The following is a 17,768-nucleotide window of genomic DNA, read 5'->3' as shown; positions in this document are numbered from 1 at the left end:
ATTTGTCAAAGAGGTGTATTCACTCGCATTTCTATCAGTATCACATGTTTTCAGTGTTGCTCTGTCAGTCAGATTCTAACTGCAAAAGCTGCTTAAAAGCTCAGTTATAAACTCCGCTCCCCTGTCAGGATTGTTCTGTGAGCAGGTTAGGTCCAGTTTCTGTTACCAAATACAGTACATTGAGCTATGATGCTCAGCCATGTTAAGAATGAAGCTATGTTATCTATGAATGGAGTTGGTGCTGTGCTCTCAGGGTTTGTGCTGCTGCAGCTCCTCCCTGTGGTTGAACAGAGGAGGACCAGCAGCAGTCTGTCAGTCTGAGAGAATGTGCCCTCAGGAGGTGTTTCTTTTCTCACGTTTTTTTTTTTCTCTCCAGGACCGTGCCACCTTCCGTAGACTCATTGTGAAGAACAATGCCAAGAAGAGGAGGATGTATGAGTGTTTCATCGAGTCTGTGCCCTTACTCAAGTCACTGGAGGTGAGTTCAGTGGTTGTAGGCCTTTCTAGAAAGTCCTCTAACTGTCTGCAGCAGAGACAGTGTACAGTGTACGTTCCACTACCCGGCCAGTTAATGATGGGAAATTTGTTTATGATGGAAAAAAAAAGGTTTGTCCCACACTCACCAACAAACAGTATATTTAAATCAGCTGATGGATAAAACACATTTTCCTAGATCTACGGTTGTACTTCACTTTTGAAAGATGGTTATGAACTTTGAAAATTCTTGTGCCAGAGAATGTTCAAAAATACAAAAACACAATAGATTGATAATAAAAGAAAGTGTAAAAGGAGTAAATGCTGACATCCCCGGCTAATAGAATAACAGTAAAAATGAAATCAGATAAATTTAGTAAAGAAGTCAACTACAAGAAAAACTAAATAAAAAGGTAGTATGAACAATGATATTGATAAAATATGTAGTAGTAATAAAAAATTGAACAGTGAAAAAGTAATATTTCACACGTTATTCAGTAGTATTTTATATAATATGTTTTTTGTTAATTGAGTTTTATCATTTTTATAAAAAAACATAAAAAATACAATTACATAAACTACAGAAAAAAACAATAAACACAATATGGGGGCGCACCACCTTCAGAAATCATGATATAGTGGGCCAGATTTCCATTTTTGTCCTACGAAATCAAAGGAAGGTAGCATCCTCTTCCAATGTCCATTTCTCCCAATGTTTGGAGAAGGTCACTCCTCTAGTTCTCAGAGAGATTTCTTTGACTGTCCATCCACTGTTTGAGCCAATGAGTCTCAGCTTTGTACCAATTCTTTGTAAATGCTTTTCCCCCACCAATCACACACCCTTTTTTTGCACCACCAAGCTTTAAATGTCCAAAACACAGAAGTGTGGTTATTAGTATCGCCAAGCAAGAGCACAGTGAAAGAGTTGATTGGATCTTACATGATTTTCTCTACTCCCCCATTTTCTCTCATTATTTCTCATGACCTCTCTTGATTTTTTTCTTTCCAGGCAACAGAAAGGATGAAGATTGTGGATGTATTAGGAGCGAAGCAGTTCTCAGATGGCGAGCGCATCATCACACAGGTAAGAACTTGTAGATGATGTGGTTTCAAACAATGGAAGTGTGACTCTAGCATTAGAATGTTGAGTATTTTATCATACACATAACCACCTTTTTAAAATGCATTTTTAAATCATCTGTTCTCTTCCTCCTCAGGGTGACAAGGCCGAGTGCTTCTATATTGTAGAATCTGGGGAGGTCAAGATCATGATGAAGAGTAAAGTAAGATACTCCCCCTCACCTTCTTCATTTCTCTGTTTTATCACTGAAGGATTTTTACTCTGAGGTCGACTTTATTTCACCTTGTATCCCTCAGAGACACGTGTAGGTGGATACATTAACTCCCCTACGGTTTCTACTTGACAAGTTTTCCAGCAGTCACTTTTGTATCAGTTCATCTGTAATGTAAAAAGGCTTGATCATGTAAATGTAAGGCAGAAAATGCAGCTGCTCTCAGAGGCTGAGATCTCAGATCATTATTCAAAAAAATATTTCAATGGTAGGAATATGCACCAATATTAAAGCCCACTCGATTCTTCTACTAGGTACTTTCTATGTAGAACATTTAGACGGTGACAACCCACACTCTCCAGTAAAGACCACCAGAGTGTTTCCTGGTTTTGCCTAGCAACAGTGGAAATCACACTTGTCTGCTCAGCCACTGAGTGCTCCTCGCTGGGGGGAGGAAAAAAAACGAGGCACTCAACGGTTCCTAACCTTTAATCCTCTTCTCTCCTCTGTTTCCCCTCTGTCCTCTTCTTTCCTCCCTGCAGACGAAAGCGGACCATGCAGACAATGCGGAGGTGGAGATAACGCGCTGTAGCAGGGGTCATTACTTTGGGGAGCTGGCCTTGGTCACCAACAAGCCCCGGGCCGCCTCAGCCTACGCAGTGAGCGATGTCAAGTGTTTGGGTGAGACGGAATGCACTCGGACACACTCGTTAAACGCATTTGTCAGCATCGATGCTCAGAAGAGAAACAGTAATGAAGTCAGACGTGTACATAAAGTAGCTTTGATTCATCATCAGAGTTCCACAATGTGATACCTGCATCCAAAGCCTCTACGGTTGCGGTCAAAAGTTGACATACACCTGTAAAGAAAATGTATATCATGGCGGTCTCACTTCCAATGATTTCTACAGCTGTCATTTTTCTGTGATGGAATGAGTGGAACACATACTACTAGTACACATACATGACGTTTGCTTCAAATCTGATTGGATCTTCTGAAAAAGGGGCCAAATCTGCTGGCTCAAAAATATACATACAGTAACTAGAACGATCAATTTTGGTGATTATAGAAAGTTGTGTGAATCTTTGTAGCATGGCCTCTTAACTTCTTCTGAGTGGTTGTGATTGAAAATGGCTAGTGACTTTTCTGTGCCCATTTTAATAGGGCTTGTTTGATACACCCACTAGACTCGGCCACAAACACTACAGTGTGAAAGTCTGAAGAGCTCAGCATTGATTTGAAAGAGCCAATTATTGATTTGAACAAACCAGTAAAGTCATTTGGAGCATTTCAAAGCAGTTACAGGTCCAAATATCAACTGCTTTTTTTGTGACAAAGTAGTTTGTGTTCCTCTCATTCAATCACAAAATGATGAGCTGTAGAAATCATTGGAACTGAAAACTGCCATCATATACACGTTCTTTACAAGTGTATGTAAACTTTTGACCACGACTGTACCTGAACATTGATATGGGATAATTGTCATTTTTTCAAATTGTATGTGTTGTTTCAGCCGCTTCACACCAAGTGCAAAACCAAGCTCTCTATGAACATTATTATGTAAAAGATTGCAAAAATCCTGGTATATAGTTAAAGTTAATAAGCAATGTTTAAACCACTCAACCTCACAACAACGTCTGTGCCATTCATTCATTTTCCAGTAATTGTACTGTTACAAGCAGCTTGTCATGAGATATCAAGTGGCATTTGAGTTTTGTTTAATTCACGATCTGCATTCGGCTCATATCTCGTCTGTCATCACCTTGAATTTCTGTTAATTTGAAGGCCATTTAGTAATTATTTTTGCTTTTAAAGTGGGTGTACTAATTCAGCCTCGACTGTGACATGAGCAGCTCTTCACTTTGGAAAATATCACAGGATTTTCAACAGCTGCTCGTGTTTTTTGTAATTTCTCTTGATTCTGTTGTGAAATCTGCTTCCGCTTTTTTTTATAGCTCTCATTGCACAGCTTTTATTTGTTTATCCACACAAGTTATTTTTTCCATAGTAGATGTAGTGTCAGTCACTCTCACTCTTCGTACTCCCCTATGTTCTCCCCTTCAATCCTAACCACGCACACTCTGTCAGTATACTCGCTCACCTGTCTGTCTGGTCTTTCTGTTTACTGTACTCACAGTACAGCAGCCTGCCTCGAACAGCTGATCCGCTTTGAAGCAGAGAGAAATGTCAGTCAGCCGCACTGCAGCAACAGATGCTGTCTCTTCTACTCTCGTCATTCTCCTTTTTCTATAACAGCTGTAAAAGATGAGCAGGACTTGGGACAGGAATGCCTCTGCCTTTATCTAAAACCACTTTTACACCAAAATTAGTATGTAAATGTGTTTTGTTTTTTCAATGCATGTACACCCGCTAAAAACATATGATTGACTCCTCCCATTGCAAGGAGACTCGTTTGCCTTTCTGTTATTTTTTCCCTTGTTTATCACCTTCTTCATCACGAATTTGACGGAAAAACAAAGTAGCAGATCAGACTACATATAGAGTACGGTAAAACTTGTTTCATAAAGTCTTAATCAGTAGCATTCTGATTTAGTTGTGTTGTTCTTTCCAGAGCTGATAAAAGAGGTTGTTGTGGAGTGAGACATCTCTCTTCTATCTCATCTCTGTAGAAAGCTGCACTTGTGCAGCACACATCAGGCAGCTGGCAAGTCACTGACAATGTAACAGTGGTTACTTTTTCGAAAAATATCTTCAACTACAGTCTCTCTTTCAAACTCAGCGCCAACGTGATACAGTAGCATCGTGCCTGAAGAGGGGCGACAATAAGTGTGTCCAGCCCGGTGTTTCCATCACAGATGATCAGAGGTGGAGCCAAAAAACACCTGTGACTAGTGCGGAGTCATTTGACCCTGGAGTTAATGCTGATCGTACAACTTCACACTGACGACAAAAGCCAGATGTTAGCAGGAGTTCGTGAAGTTTTTGTCAGTGTGAACGGGGTGGCCTCGGTTCTGATGCTCAAAGAGGAAAACCTGAATAATTATTCTGACAGCTGACGACATGATTATGTGTTCTTGTCATGTTTCTTGTAACATTTTTAAAACCAAGAACAGTTAGCCCAGTGGATTATTTGACCAAGATGATGACACCTAACATATCTGGCTCTTTCTCTCCCCCTCCCTCTCTCCCTACAGTAATAGACATACAGGCATTTGAGCGCCTCCTGGGCTCCTGTAAGGAGATCATGAAGAGGAACATCGCCCACTATGAGGAGCAGCTGGTGGCCCTGTTCGGCTCCAGCATGGACCTGAGAGACTGAGCCTCCCACACCACCCTCCGTGCCTTCTACTACACACACACACACACACACACACACACACACACACACACACACACACACATATATATATATACAAACACACATGCACAGACATATGTCCTCTATCATGCAGTGGCTATACAGACTCGTAGTAAGCTTTACACAGGCCGTGAAATATATGAGAAATTGGCTCACCTGCAAGTACATAAATGCCCACACATTCTGAACACACATACATGTACACTGACACCTATGTAGGCACAGATAGATGCTCACTTCACTTAGCCTGCTCATCCTCGTGCACATACTAGCTCAACACACTCCTTTATGAGATCAATTTGTAGATGCACGCACACACACACACATACACACACACACACAGAGCTAGCTAAAAGCCACGCACCTTGTTGATTGAGCCAGCTTCAACCTCTCAGTATGAATGTCTTCGCTGCAATGACCTTGATGCAGGTAACGCAGTGTAAGGACATAAAACACACACATTCGCACACACTCCATACACATGTTAAAAAACACATCATCATGCTTCATTTGTGCAGGCTTTGCATTCACATTGAGTACTTAAACAACTTAAAGTTGTTCGAACGAGCCTCAGTAAAGGACACATCGACATACAAACACACACACACAAACACACACACACACACACACAGGGGTACAGATACTCAAAAGTTCATAGGTTACCACATTTGCAAAAACGGACACATTGTGGTAAAATGGAGACGAAAAACTTTAAAAATCTCTGAAAAGGAAAATGAATCAAAAATGCAAAAAAAGAGAAAAGTTTAAAGACAGATAAGTTTTAGAAACGTTTTATGAAGATAAAAAAAAACAGAAGCTTTGATAAAATATTATTTAAATAAAAAAAAGTGTTTCCTCTTTGGGAGGCCGGGGTGCAGAACTTTGTGGGCGTGCTCCATTTCTTCCTCTACTGTTGTTGATTGAGTTGAGTTGAGTTAGTGCTGGTGATTATTGCAGTACCACAGAAGAAGCAGCGAAAACGATAACAACCCTACGTTTTCTGGGACATTGTTATTCTGTCATTGACGCCACACGTCATTGTATTGAATTAATTATTAATGTATTGTTATTATATATTCATTTATTATTTTTTTGTTTTACTTTGACCAATTCTGATAAAATTCACCATCCATCTGACAAAATGATAAAAACAGAAAAAAAAATTCTAATAAAAACAGTAGTGCTTATTTCTCCTTGATTATCCTTGAATGAGTTGTCCTGGATTACAAAAAAAGGAAAAAAAACTGAAAAAATAAAGCAAACATTTTGTTAAAACTCTTGTCTTTTTGTTGAATTTCTACTCACACTCCACACCTTCATTGCCTTGTGTGTATAATTCATAAAACTGTTATTTTGATGACTCAGCCATGCTCTGTATACTCATACACAAGGGAACCTTGCAGGTTGTCACATTCAGTATGTGCTGACTGTGAGGTAAAGATTGAACTCAGTGGTCGTGCGGGATACAACAATTTGCAGTTCTATGAAGCATATACCCTGTTAAATGTGTTTCAGTATTTGTGATATCAGACAACTTCACTGCTCTGTTGATGCAGTTTTGCTTTGTCTGCAACTGCCAGACCTCTGGTTCATGCAGTCATTACTGCAGATTACTGTCATAAAGCTACACAGGTCAGTCATATTTAGTTAAATACCAGCTGAGTCGTATGTTTCAGCTTTAACAAAAGGTTGATGATTATCATGTTTTTGTAAATACATAACACTTCACCTCATTATGATATATATTTACTGCCAGGCTGCTGTTATTGTACAGTACCAACAGGTAGGTAGCTTGATCTGATGTATGTGGTGTAATAACACTCCCAGCCGCAGGGTGGCAGACACGACCGCTTAGATTAGTGACCAGACGAGCATCAACATTTCCTCATGTTACAGACGAGGTAGTGTTCATACCTATAAACTGATCTGGGAGCAGATTTCATTGACGGTCACCAGCTGTTTCTCCGCGTTCTAAGATCTAAACCCGACCACAGATCAGCTGCGAGTCCAACACGAGCTGTCTGAGGAGAACCAGCACCGGCGACGAACCGCGAGAGTAAAAATGTAGGTATCGTCACAGTGTGGTGAGAAAATAATGCAGAGTTGTATTCGCTAATGAACATTAAACCTGTGGTTCTTTCTAATATCTAATAAATGTAACTGTACTGCATGCGCGTCCAAAGCTAAAAGTAAGCGCATGAGCTAGCTAGCATGCAGGAGTGACTCCTAACTGACAGATTTGTAGTCTTACCTTACATGGAAGCTGAGAAGGGAGGAGAGCAAGTAGTTCACAGAGTGGTCGAGCTGCCTGTTGTGAGCGGGGAGACAAAACATTGCTTTTTCTTTGTAAAGGAGCCCAACGTGTCTACTGAGGAGTATCAAACTGAAGAAGACTACAGTCACAGCCACTGTGATGCGTTTATCTTTACTACTGCTGCAACCAGCTGGGGGAAAATATTATTCTTGACAGGATAGTAACAAACTAAGTTACCATTTGCTTTATACTATATATGTATTCACTGTCCACCCATCTAGTGTGCTAGCTTACTGTAAAAGTTATTGTAAAACTGACCCGGGGAAGCATGCATATAAACGAAGATGCTCTCAAGCTTACAGAAGGTAAGAGTTGGGAAGAGTCTGCAAAGATTTGACGGATAAAGAGCAAAACTGCTAGGTGATATAAATTCATTAGAAATGTCTGCACACAAATTAAGGCCATATAAAATAATACCACACAGATGGAACATGGAGCAGAAATGTTTATGTTGGGGTACACAGCCCAAAATAATACATATTTAATCGCATATTGCCGGCTAGTAACTAGTAACTTCCGTGATTGTCACACTACGCATGTGCGAAAATGCTCTGATTTAAAAAAACAACACATATTTCAATGTGTGAAATGTGTTACTTTCAGAACATGCAGTCACTTTGTCGATAGAAGAGGACACAACACTCTCGGGGAACAACTATGACTATAATTAAATATACTGGCTTGATACAGATTTTCGCCATGGCGAAATTGAAGGCGATTACTCTCCATGCCAGTTATCTTCGGACTGTTAAACGCGCATGCGTACAATTTAGCGCACGAGTGGGGAAAAAACATGAATTAGTAGCGCCTTTCTGAAGTCTGGTGGAAATACTTCATATCATCGCGTAGTTCAAACGTCACAGCATCATCACACGTTCATCGATACAAAAAAGCATTTAGGTTTTAACAGAATATAGCATGTTCAAGAAGAAGGGGCGTGGCCATGTCAGTAGGAGTCCCAGAATGCACAGCGTGCGTGTAGTACAACGCTAAATTATTTGTACTTACATTACATTCAAAACATTAGTAGTGCGGTTTATAGTCATTGTTAACATTGTGTGTGTCTGAATGACACAAATGATCCGTGTGCACTTTAAAGCGCGTAATGTGTAACCCTAACAGAGGGAGGTATGGCGGAGAATGACTACCGGCACTTAGCCTCTCAGTCTTCAGTACACTCTTGTTTCTCTTCAGATCGTATAAATCTTTCGCCTTTTACTAAAGATTTCCGTGGAGAGGAACAATAAGAGTTTCAACTAATTTTTTGATGCCCTGCTTCATTGCGGGGCTTCCTAACTTTGTCAAAAGAAAAAAACAGAACCGTACTTACAGTTCGACGGGAAGTAAAATAATGCAACAAACTTCACCAGCTGCTCGTCTGTGCAGCCTCACCTTTTCCTCTGAGGCAATATCCCTGTGGGCGCTGTTTTTGCACCATGGATGATGTAAATATACATAAATCTTACATTTCTTTAATGATCTTGTCACTTACCCAGTTGCACATGTATCACTGTTTTCAAACACTGAAATAATGAATGAATGATTGAATGAATGCAAATTGATTTCGGACATGTGAAAACAAAACAAAACGAAAAGTTAAATTAGTTCAACAAATAAACATAATAAAATGAAATGCATGGTACAAAGTATATTCCATTAACAAGCTTTGACAAGCCTGAAAAAACGTGGAGGGATATACGTATTAAATCCTTTTTTTTAATCTACATTATTCTAACATTATCTATCAAACATCTACATACAGTATAGTAAAAATAATTTAGGGCTATGATAAAAACAAAATAAATAAAAAGCATTAAAGCCATAAAAATATTTTTTTTCAATCAGAAAATCTTAAAAATAACTTATGTTTCATTGAAATACTACTGTGGCTAAACCGCAGCAATCCTGCTAAAGGCAACTGTGGAGCTAAATGTTGGCAACACAAGGTCAAAGTATCTCCACACAGCTGTAGCAGCATTGAAGACAGCAGGAATAATTGGCAAACGTTAAATACAAAAACAGAACAAAAATTCAAATTGATGTCCGTAAGCAAATTATTTTCCTGCAGGTCTCACAAGAATGTGAGGGAGTCGGTGCCTTGCTCAAGAGCCCTTCAATGCGATGGATGAATGATAAAATGAATGATGGCTGGATTCCATTTAGCTGCTGACTTCCTGTGACACAGAACAGAGCCATTAATGTTAGTCATTAGTTACACCTGTGCTTATGAGTCAAAATGTCTGTTGTGAAGACGGCCCATCACATCCCTGTCAAGTGTCACGAATTAATGTCACTCTTAACAAATGTAGAGAATGTGGATGTCTAATTATTGTTATTATTTACCCTGAACAGCATATTAATGAGGAAAAATAAGTGTTATTTCCTGCTTTTACTGCCGATGTCACGAGTGTATCTGTGGTGTCATGTTGTCATTTTCTTTTATCTCTGTGTTCTTATCAGTCGAGGGCCAGTTTCCTGTTGCGTCTCTGTAACATCCCTTTTTTACGTGCATGTGTTTAAATTGCGTTAAGTAGACAGCACATTACTACAGAGCACAGCAGGTTGCAGCTGTTTGACAGTCAGACGTCTGGCTTCAGCTTCTCTCCGTTGGTGAGTTAGTACTTTTTCAGTCATTTGTTTTCCAAATTCTGCAATGAATCCCAGACTATTTGGGCCACGGCATTTAAAAAAAACAAACATTTTACATCTGCGTTTTTTCTTCAAGATGAACTCTGCTGATGTGTGATCCACCACATGTTGGCTCACTTTGTGCTACAAAATACCAACTTGTAGTGGACATTGTGGTCTAATAGCATGATATGATACGAGAATATGAGGCTGAAGTATAACTTCATCAGAGTTGACACAACTGAACAATGTTTTTATGTACTAACAGAGAAATGATGCGATAATAGAAGGCTAAAACACCAAATGCAACAGAAACGTCATACTATGAGTTGAGTTAAGATGTGGTAGATAAGAGTCGACTTCCCCATTCATGATGACAGCATTAGATTGTTAAATAAGGTGACAGTAAATGCACACAGAGCTCTGTAGATGTGTTAACTTAAATAATGTCATTATTTGAGTAACAGCTCTTTAATTGTGACTCCTGTAAACACAGTTTGAGTCGAGTGAATAAATCATATCGACTCTATTTATGGTTTCATCAGTTCAGTTAATAGTTTAACTCTATACGGTTCTTGTATTACAGAGGTTTACAGAGTTTCATCCTTGTCTTCATACCAGACACCAGCTTTCCATCTAAAGTTACATCCAGTTGGTTCCTGCCAGAGCTAACATGATGCTGCTGTGGTCTATCATAGAATTACAGAGGGGGAAAATACAGAACGTTAGAGTTTTTGTGACTACATCGAGCGCCTCTATTCCTTAAGCACTCTGCATCCTCCTGTTGCAGTTACATTTACCCATTTTTTTGCTTAATTAGCTCTGGTTCTTGAACCTTCTGTTCAGGATTTTTGGATCCTTGGCTAACCAGCCTGTGTTTCCACCAGTTTTGAGCAGAACTGTGCAATCAAGGTTTCATCAGCGACGTTGGTTGGAAACGGGAGTAAACAGTAGCAGCGACATGGCAGATCACACCGATTACCTGCAAGCTTTTGTTGTGTTATTACATATATTTGTTTTTATCCATACAACAAGCATGGACCGACTATTAATGAAAGAAGACGTAGAAGACTATCAGGTGTAAGACCAACAGCCTTCTCCACCTGTGGAATATGACACTGATGTCATCACTTCAGGTCGAGGACAAAACTGCTGCTCTTTAGTTCCAGTTGGAAACCTGCCTTTCAGGCTCCAAATTAATGTATTTTTGGTCGATTTGCTCCAAATGTTTCAAAATTCGGTGCACAAACTGGACCAGAACCTGTGTAAAGGTGGTAACTGTGGATGTAAAGCTGTAGCTGTGTAACCAGCACCTCAGGACAACTTATCTGTGATCGTCAGTGCGATCAGTCATCAGTATGCACGTTCTATAAAGGCCAAAGGCAGAAGTCACACTGGTAAAACATGCAGCGTGAGAAACGTTTTTTCTGTGGTGAGGCTTTTCATTTGGACAGTGTTCCTAAAAACAACCGTGGTTAACAGTAAAGGGTGAACATAGCTCTGTATCCACCAGTAAAGTGCTCATGAGCAAGGCACACCTCATCACAGAAACCCGAGAGGTGGACAGTAAAGGTTGCAGTGGAAACACAGATTAGAAGGAGAGCGACAGTCTAGTTTTATCCTCCTGCGAGCGTCTCCTCTTACAGCAGCTCTGTGTCAGGATCCTGACGACAGGTCTGATCCGTGCGAGCTGCTTTCATGATGATGAAAGTCTCGTCTATCTGTGAGACTCAGACTGCTCAGACTGTGCTGTGATCAGACTAACCCGCAAAATTGAGAAACTGCATGTTGAAAACGTTTTCTAACATTTGACACGTAGCAGCAGGAGTTGTGTGAAGACTGACTTTAGTTGAACCCTGATCACCACAGGTCCGAACCTCTAACGGCGAGGAATTCCACACCGAAGAGTGGAGGTGAGCTGAACTCCATCTCAACTTCAGACAGTCCGACACAGTGTGCTGAGAAAGACTCTGAACACCCCGAGAAGATCCGTGCGGTTCCCATCCACCGGCGTCCGGACCTGCTGGTACCCTGCGCCGACCTGGTCAACTCCGAGTGGCAGAGGAGCCAGGCCGCCCGGGTCCACTCCCTCCAGAAGTCCTGTCCAGAGTTCCCCGTCTGTCTGGTCCTCCTGCAGGGCCACAGAGACACAGAACGGCTGCTTGGCCACGCCCGGCTGTCCCGGGTCGTAGGTCACGGCAGCAGCCTGTTCGTGGAGTCGGTGGTCGTCTCCAAGGCGGAGCGAGGGAAGGGCTACGGCCGGACTCTGATGGAGGAGACTGAGCGCTACGCCAGAAGCCGAGGGTTCAAGCGCATGTGTCTGACCACCCACGACAAGCAGCACTTCTACGCCCACCTGGGCTACGTGCTGTCGACGCCGGTGCAGAACGCAGGCGCCATGACGGCGTTTGTTCCCATGGAGATGCTTCTGAAGCTCTCCAGAATGCCGAGCGAAGAAACACGGACAAATATTGATGTACCACCAGGGAACAGAAACTCAGGGAGCGCTTGTGACGTAGGGTCACCTTCACCTCCTAGTTTACCTCCTCCTCCTCTTCTGCCTCCTCCACCTCCTCCTTCCATCCCTCCTCCACTACCTCCTCCCGCCATCCCTCCACCTCCTCCTCCTTCCATCCCTCCTCCACCACCTCCTCCCTCCATTCCTCCCCCATCTTTCCCTCCTCTTTCCATCCCTCCTCCACCACCTGCTTCTCCTCAGTCAGCAGGGCAGCTTGTAGTTCAGACTCTGACTGAAACTCCCTACAGAGACGCCAAAGGAGTTCCCATCTACTGGATGCACAAAGACATTTGACGAACACACAATCAGAAACACTTGGGAATGTATTCGCCCACATTAATTAATGTTCTTTCAACGCACAGAAAATAGTAATGGAGGAGATCTGGTAAACCAAAGAAATACGTAAAAGCACTCATGTACACATTTATTCACTGCCAGTACACATTTGGACACACCCGGTCTCTCTCAAGCACGGTCGGGAATCTTTGGGCGGACACTCAGACAACAGCACAAATGTAGAACCAGAGATGTGTTGATGTGCTGTAAGCTTTAAAACAAAAACATCACTTAATACTGAAGTGAAATCTTTTATTTTCATGGTGTGGGTCATCATTCTTATTGGATATCTTTTAAAGTGAAGAAGATGAAGGTGCTACTGCTGGCAGCTTGAAGCGATCAACCCTAGTTTGACTTCCACATACCTGGTTTAGATAATTACATACAACTGTGTCAAACTGAACTGAACCTCAGCGGAGTGAGTCTGTGTCTATCCCTGTGTATCTGCTTCAAAGCTGTGAGTAAAAAAGAAATGGTGGCGAACACTGTGAATAAAAGACCCAGGCTGTAAAGTGGATACATGATATTGAAGAATGTGTTATGCTTATTATATCTTTACTTGGATTGTCTGAGCTTCACTGTGCAGAACGATCCGTGTAAAGGTCCAGTGTGTACGGTTTAGGGCAGAAATGGAATTTAATATTCATAATTATGTTTCCATGAGTGTAAAACTACCTGAAACTAAGAATCGTGTTTTTGTTACTGCAGAATGAGCCCTTTATATCTACAGAGGGTCACTTTGCACCGCCGTGTTCGTAGTCGGACTTATTGGCTACAAAAATGCAGATGAAGAGTTTAGATATTAATTCAAATGATAAGTAACAGTAGAGTAAATTAAATGGTGTGATGCACAAGTACAAGTAAAATTAGACTTGAAGAAATACAAGTACCCAAAAAACCTTTTTTTTTTCCAGTAATTAGAGTAAAGAGTAGCTGTAATTAGTTACTTCCACCTGTGTTAAATTGGTTGCAGTGTTCCACCTGTACCGCTAGATGCCACTAAATCCTACACGCTGGACCTTTAAATTCCTTTACTAAAGGGGGAAAGTTTCTCTGTGCCCACCTTTAATCTGAGTTTAGGATTTAAGATTTTGTGACATCACAACTAGTTCAGAAGCCAGTCACAGTCCACTATCCAACAGACACAAGTGTGATGTGGAAGCTTGCAGCCTGGGCGTCAGGACCACTGAGAATGGACTGTTCAGAGACATAAAACGTTTGAAATTGAAATAATTCACATTTTTATAGAGTTTGGATTTTTAATCAGGGACAAGAAGCAGATACAATTTAGAGAACATTTAACTATTAACTGACTATCACACGTTATTGTTCAATGTCGAGTGTTATTATATGTGTTAAATGATGTCTGGGGGGATCTTTGAAGAGGTGAAGGGGTTGTGACAAGGATGGCATTTGACTGTGACTATGACTATCTTCCCTCATCAAACAGCCAGTTAAATTACTTTTGCCTTCTGAGCAGCTCTGTTCCTCCAATCCAGTCTGTATCTGCTGCTGTTAAATTATGTGACGCGTTAATGTTGAACTCGAGGTTTGAATGTGCCTTGTTGAGAGCCGAAGCCTTATTGTAGACTTGTTAAAGTGATGGAAGTGATGCGTCTTATTACATCTGATGTTTCAATCATGAAAAATGATGTTAATAAAGAGAATTTAATGACATATTTCTTTGACTTTTTTTAAATTTTTAAAATTTTATTAGCTTACATTTAATGAGTAAAATTTCTGGCAGCTAAGTTCAAACAACCAATTAATGGCAAGTTTAATTCTTGACAGCGGTCTTTATCCCAGTGCAGAAAAGTTCCTCATCAATCAAAATCTTACTGGTCCATTTCTCTCTCCTGTCAGGAAGGACACATCAGTCTCTGAGCGGCCATGGTGCTGTCTCACCTCTCAATTCTCCTCCTCCTCCTCTCCTTCATCCCCTGCACTTCTGTGTCACAAACCTCCACCCGTGGAGATGCCCTCCCCCATAGTCCCACCCGTGGAGACGTCCTCACCCATAAGCCACTGCCCACTGCAAGCAGTGGACAAAGCTCCACCCATGGAGTTGCTCTCCCCACCACCCCACTGCCCGTTGTGGCCGCAGCAGCACCGATCCTGCAGGGCCGGCCCTTCGTCGTGGTGTGGAACATGCCCACTGCACAGTGTCAGAAACGTTACAAGATCCGCCTAGAACTGAGAGACTTCGACATCGTGGAGAACAGGCAGCAGCGCTTCCAGGGACAGGTGATTGATCTCAGACTGTGTTTTAGATATGGGTTATGTATGAACACAATAGACAAGATAATAATTTGACTGGTGTCAGAATCTGACACTGCTTTTTGCATCTGTCCCAACCCTCCTACAGGACTGCTTTCATTCATTTCTGGCCAGTTTGAGGCAGGAGAAGGACAGACAGCCTAGAATGTTTCCCACCTTATACATGGCTAATGTGTCAGCGAAGGATTGCCTTTTATACATATTCCAACTAAAACAACATTAGCATTCATTTGGAGTCGTGCCTCTGTCTGTCCTATATTCCATTTTTCATTTTCCTTTAATCTTTGGTTTGGTTTCCACTAACTCACTGAGAAAAATGTCTGGCTTTTTAACCGCTAGATATTATGCTACATTCATTAGCTAGTCGCTAACATTGTCTGTCTGCTGTTTGATCCTGGGCAAGTAGTGTACAGTGGGTTTATCAGATCCTGTCTGCTGAATAAAGTTGCCTGCTGCTGTTAGAAACAAAGTTGATGAAGATGCTAAGACTCAATCAAACAGTAAGTGTGCCATGAAACAAAAACAAGCTAAAAGAGGCTAAAAGGCATTGTAGAGCAACAGAGCTCTGTTATAATCTTATACGTGCTAATGCTTACATTTTCCAGAAAATGACCATCTTCTATCGTGACCGCCTGGGGAAATATCCGTACCTCTCCCGAGACGGCAGGAAGGTGAACGGAGGCATACCGCAGCTTGGCGACCTCTCAGCTCACCTCACTAGCACAGTGACGCAGGTCACCAGCATGCTGCAGCCAGACTTCAGTGGTTTAGCCGTTATCGACTGGGAAGAGTGGCGGCCATTGTGGGGGGGGAACTTCGGCGCCAAGATGGAGTACCGGAGGCTGTCCAAGCTGCTGGTGAGAGAGGAGAGACCGGATCTATCGGAGGGGGACATAATATCACTTGCAAGGGAATGGTTTGAGGAGAGCGCTCGGAGGTTCATGGAGGAGACGCTGCGGTCGGTGGTCAGAGATCGTCCAAACGGACTCTGGGGGTTTTATGGTTTTCCTGCATGCTTGAATAAGAATAAGAGAAAGACAGGTAGGACAAAGACTAAGTTAAGTACTGTTTGGTTGTTGATTATGATCTTGTTTAAGACAACACTGAGGATACAAAAACTGACCTGTGTCTCTTCTTGTTTTCTGTCTGTGATCAGATAAAAACTACACCGGACGCTGCCACAGGGGAACCAAAAGGCAAAATGACCGGCTGTGCTGGCTCTGGTGTCAGTCCACCGCTCTCTATCCCAGCATCTACCTGCCACAAAGGCTGGCAGGATCCAAGGATGCAGCTCTGATGGTCAGGTACAGAGAACTCAGAAACAGAAACACCAGATCTCTGTGAAACCGAGGATGGAAATGACTGTTTTTGAAGTTGAGTTTTGAATGACTTTTTGATGAACATTTCTGACTTCTCCACTCAGACACAGACTGCTGGAGGCCTTGAGGGTGGCGTCAGATTTGCGCCATAACAACACTACCCATGTTGCCAAACCAGTCCTTCCCTACGCAAGGCTGGCATTCACACACACCCTCACCTTTCTTAATAAGGTGGGGTTTGTTCCTACTCATGCATGCACAAACCAGTTTATTGGCAACAAGATAAATCTCTCATTCAAACTAGTTATTGTGAGTGTGTTTGTGTGTGCAGACGGACCTGAGGCACACGCTGGGCGAGAGTGCGGCGCTGGGAGCTGCTGGAGTGGTGCTGTGGGGAGAGCTGAAGTTTGCCAAATCCAAGGTATGTAATGTTTGTGAGAGAGTTATTTATGTGTGTGTGTTTCTGTGTGTAACCCTCTTCCCTCATCCCACTCCTCAGCATCAGTGCATCCTTCTCAGAAACTACATACGCACCGTCCTGGGTCCATTCGTGCGGAAGCTGAGGTCTGACACTAACAGCTGCAGCCTCCAGCTTTGCCACGGCAATGGGCGCTGCGCCAGGCGACGCCCCAGCTCGGGTCTCATGCTCTCCTCAGCTCCAGCTATGACCTCTGACCACTTCCTGTGTCAGTGCTACCCAGGCTGGACCGGGAAGGAGTGTCGAGTGAAGAAGAGCGGAAACGGACCGCCCAAGCAATCCAAACCAAGGACATTTTCGTAGTTTAGTTAGTTTAGTTGAGGCCTCCACATTATTACAATTAATGAATTGACAGCCCCTTGTAGTACTGTAAAAAAAAAAATTTTTAATTGAATGTGAATTTATCAGCATGTTTTCTAAAGGTCACAAGAAAACATGAAGACGTGCCTCCTAGGCAAAAGTGCCCTTTTGATTATGTTTGCCCCCGCCCCTCACACTGCTTGAGTCCACCACTGTTGTAAGCTGTGCTCATCACAAGTTGATCTTGCAGTACACTGTATCTCTTTGCTGCAGAAAACACAATAAAATTGAATTGCCTGTCCAACACAAAACCTTGTTGTTGTTTTTTTTTGTAATAAAAAAAGAACAATGTCGATAATACAGCAGCTCCATCCAGCTAGATCTTTTCTAAGGAGCTGGAGTCCAAAATAAAAGAAGGGATCTATACAGTGTTGCAATGCTTTCGGTCTATTAGACCTTTATTAGAACAAACAAGATTCAATAATAGACAAAACAAAGAGGTTAACAGATAT

The 17,768-nt window shown here is 42.0% G+C and overlaps 2 protein-coding genes and 1 non-coding gene across 6 annotated transcripts in view; all 3 read left to right on the top strand.

The window, feature by feature from the left end:
* The window catches only part of prkar2aa (protein kinase, cAMP-dependent, regulatory, type II, alpha A), a 43,955-nt gene extending 37,594 nt beyond the window's left edge, over positions 1 to 6,361 (top strand). For both annotated transcript variants that reach the window (XM_073470972.1, XM_073470973.1), the window contains exons 7-11: positions 377 to 478; positions 1,484 to 1,558; positions 1,692 to 1,757; positions 2,309 to 2,447; positions 4,923 to 6,361. In XM_073470972.1, coding sequence (XP_073327073.1) covers positions 377 to 478; positions 1,484 to 1,558; positions 1,692 to 1,757; positions 2,309 to 2,447; positions 4,923 to 5,047 — 507 coding nt within the window. In that variant the 3' untranslated portion in view covers positions 5,048 to 6,361. The remainder of the gene's footprint in view (positions 1 to 376; positions 479 to 1,483; positions 1,559 to 1,691; positions 1,758 to 2,308; positions 2,448 to 4,922) is intronic.
* A 711-nt stretch (positions 6,362 to 7,072) lies between these two features.
* LOC140999195 (hyaluronidase-3-like) lies at positions 7,073 to 17,563 on the top strand. Of its 3 annotated transcripts, none has more exons than XM_073469479.1 (7): positions 7,128 to 7,150; positions 14,746 to 15,126; positions 15,765 to 16,200; positions 16,316 to 16,463; positions 16,583 to 16,709; positions 16,810 to 16,899; positions 16,978 to 17,552. In XM_073469479.1, exons 2-7 carry the CDS (start codon positions 14,773 to 14,775, stop codon positions 17,257 to 17,259), a joined length of 1,437 nt encoding a protein of 478 aa, XP_073325580.1. In that variant the 5' UTR covers positions 7,128 to 7,150; positions 14,746 to 14,772; the 3' UTR covers positions 17,260 to 17,552. The 3 variants fall into 3 exon arrangements, with proteins under 3 accessions (XP_073325581.1, XP_073325580.1, XP_073325579.1); XM_073469478.1 differs by lacking the exon at positions 7,128 to 7,150 and adding an exon at positions 9,940 to 10,010 and having other exon boundaries at positions 16,978 to 17,563; XM_073469480.1 differs by lacking the exons at positions 14,746 to 15,126; positions 15,765 to 16,200; positions 16,316 to 16,463; ... (1 more) ...; positions 16,810 to 16,899; positions 16,978 to 17,552 and adding an exon at positions 11,898 to 14,529 and having other exon boundaries at positions 7,073 to 7,150.
* Positions 8,575 to 8,690, top strand: LOC141000462 (U5 spliceosomal RNA). The gene has a single exon (XR_012179536.1). It is a non-coding gene; the product is annotated as a U5 spliceosomal RNA (small nuclear RNA).
* Positions 17,564 to 17,768: the final 205 nt, after the last annotated feature.

This window comes from Pagrus major, chromosome 7, assembly GCF_040436345.1.
Source record: "Pagrus major chromosome 7, Pma_NU_1.0".
Taxonomy (NCBI): Eukaryota; Metazoa; Chordata; class Actinopteri; order Spariformes; family Sparidae; genus Pagrus; species Pagrus major.
This window is presented reverse-complemented; position numbering and strand designations above follow the sequence as displayed.

What these genes read in the sequence shown, in the direction of transcription:
- LOC140999195 (XM_073469478.1), top strand. Translation starts at nt 14,773, where the DNA reads ATGGTGCTGTCTCACCTCTCAATTCTCCTCCTCCTCCTCTCCTTCATC. An exon ending in TAAGAATAAGAGAAAGACAG is followed by an intron (nt 16,201 to 16,315) that starts GTAGGACAAAGA and finishes GTCTGTGATCAG; the next exon opens with ATAAAAACTACACCGGACGC. An exon ending in GATGCAGCTCTGATGGTCAG is followed by an intron (nt 16,464 to 16,582) that starts GTACAGAGAACT and finishes TTCTCCACTCAG; the next exon opens with ACACAGACTGCTGGAGGCCT.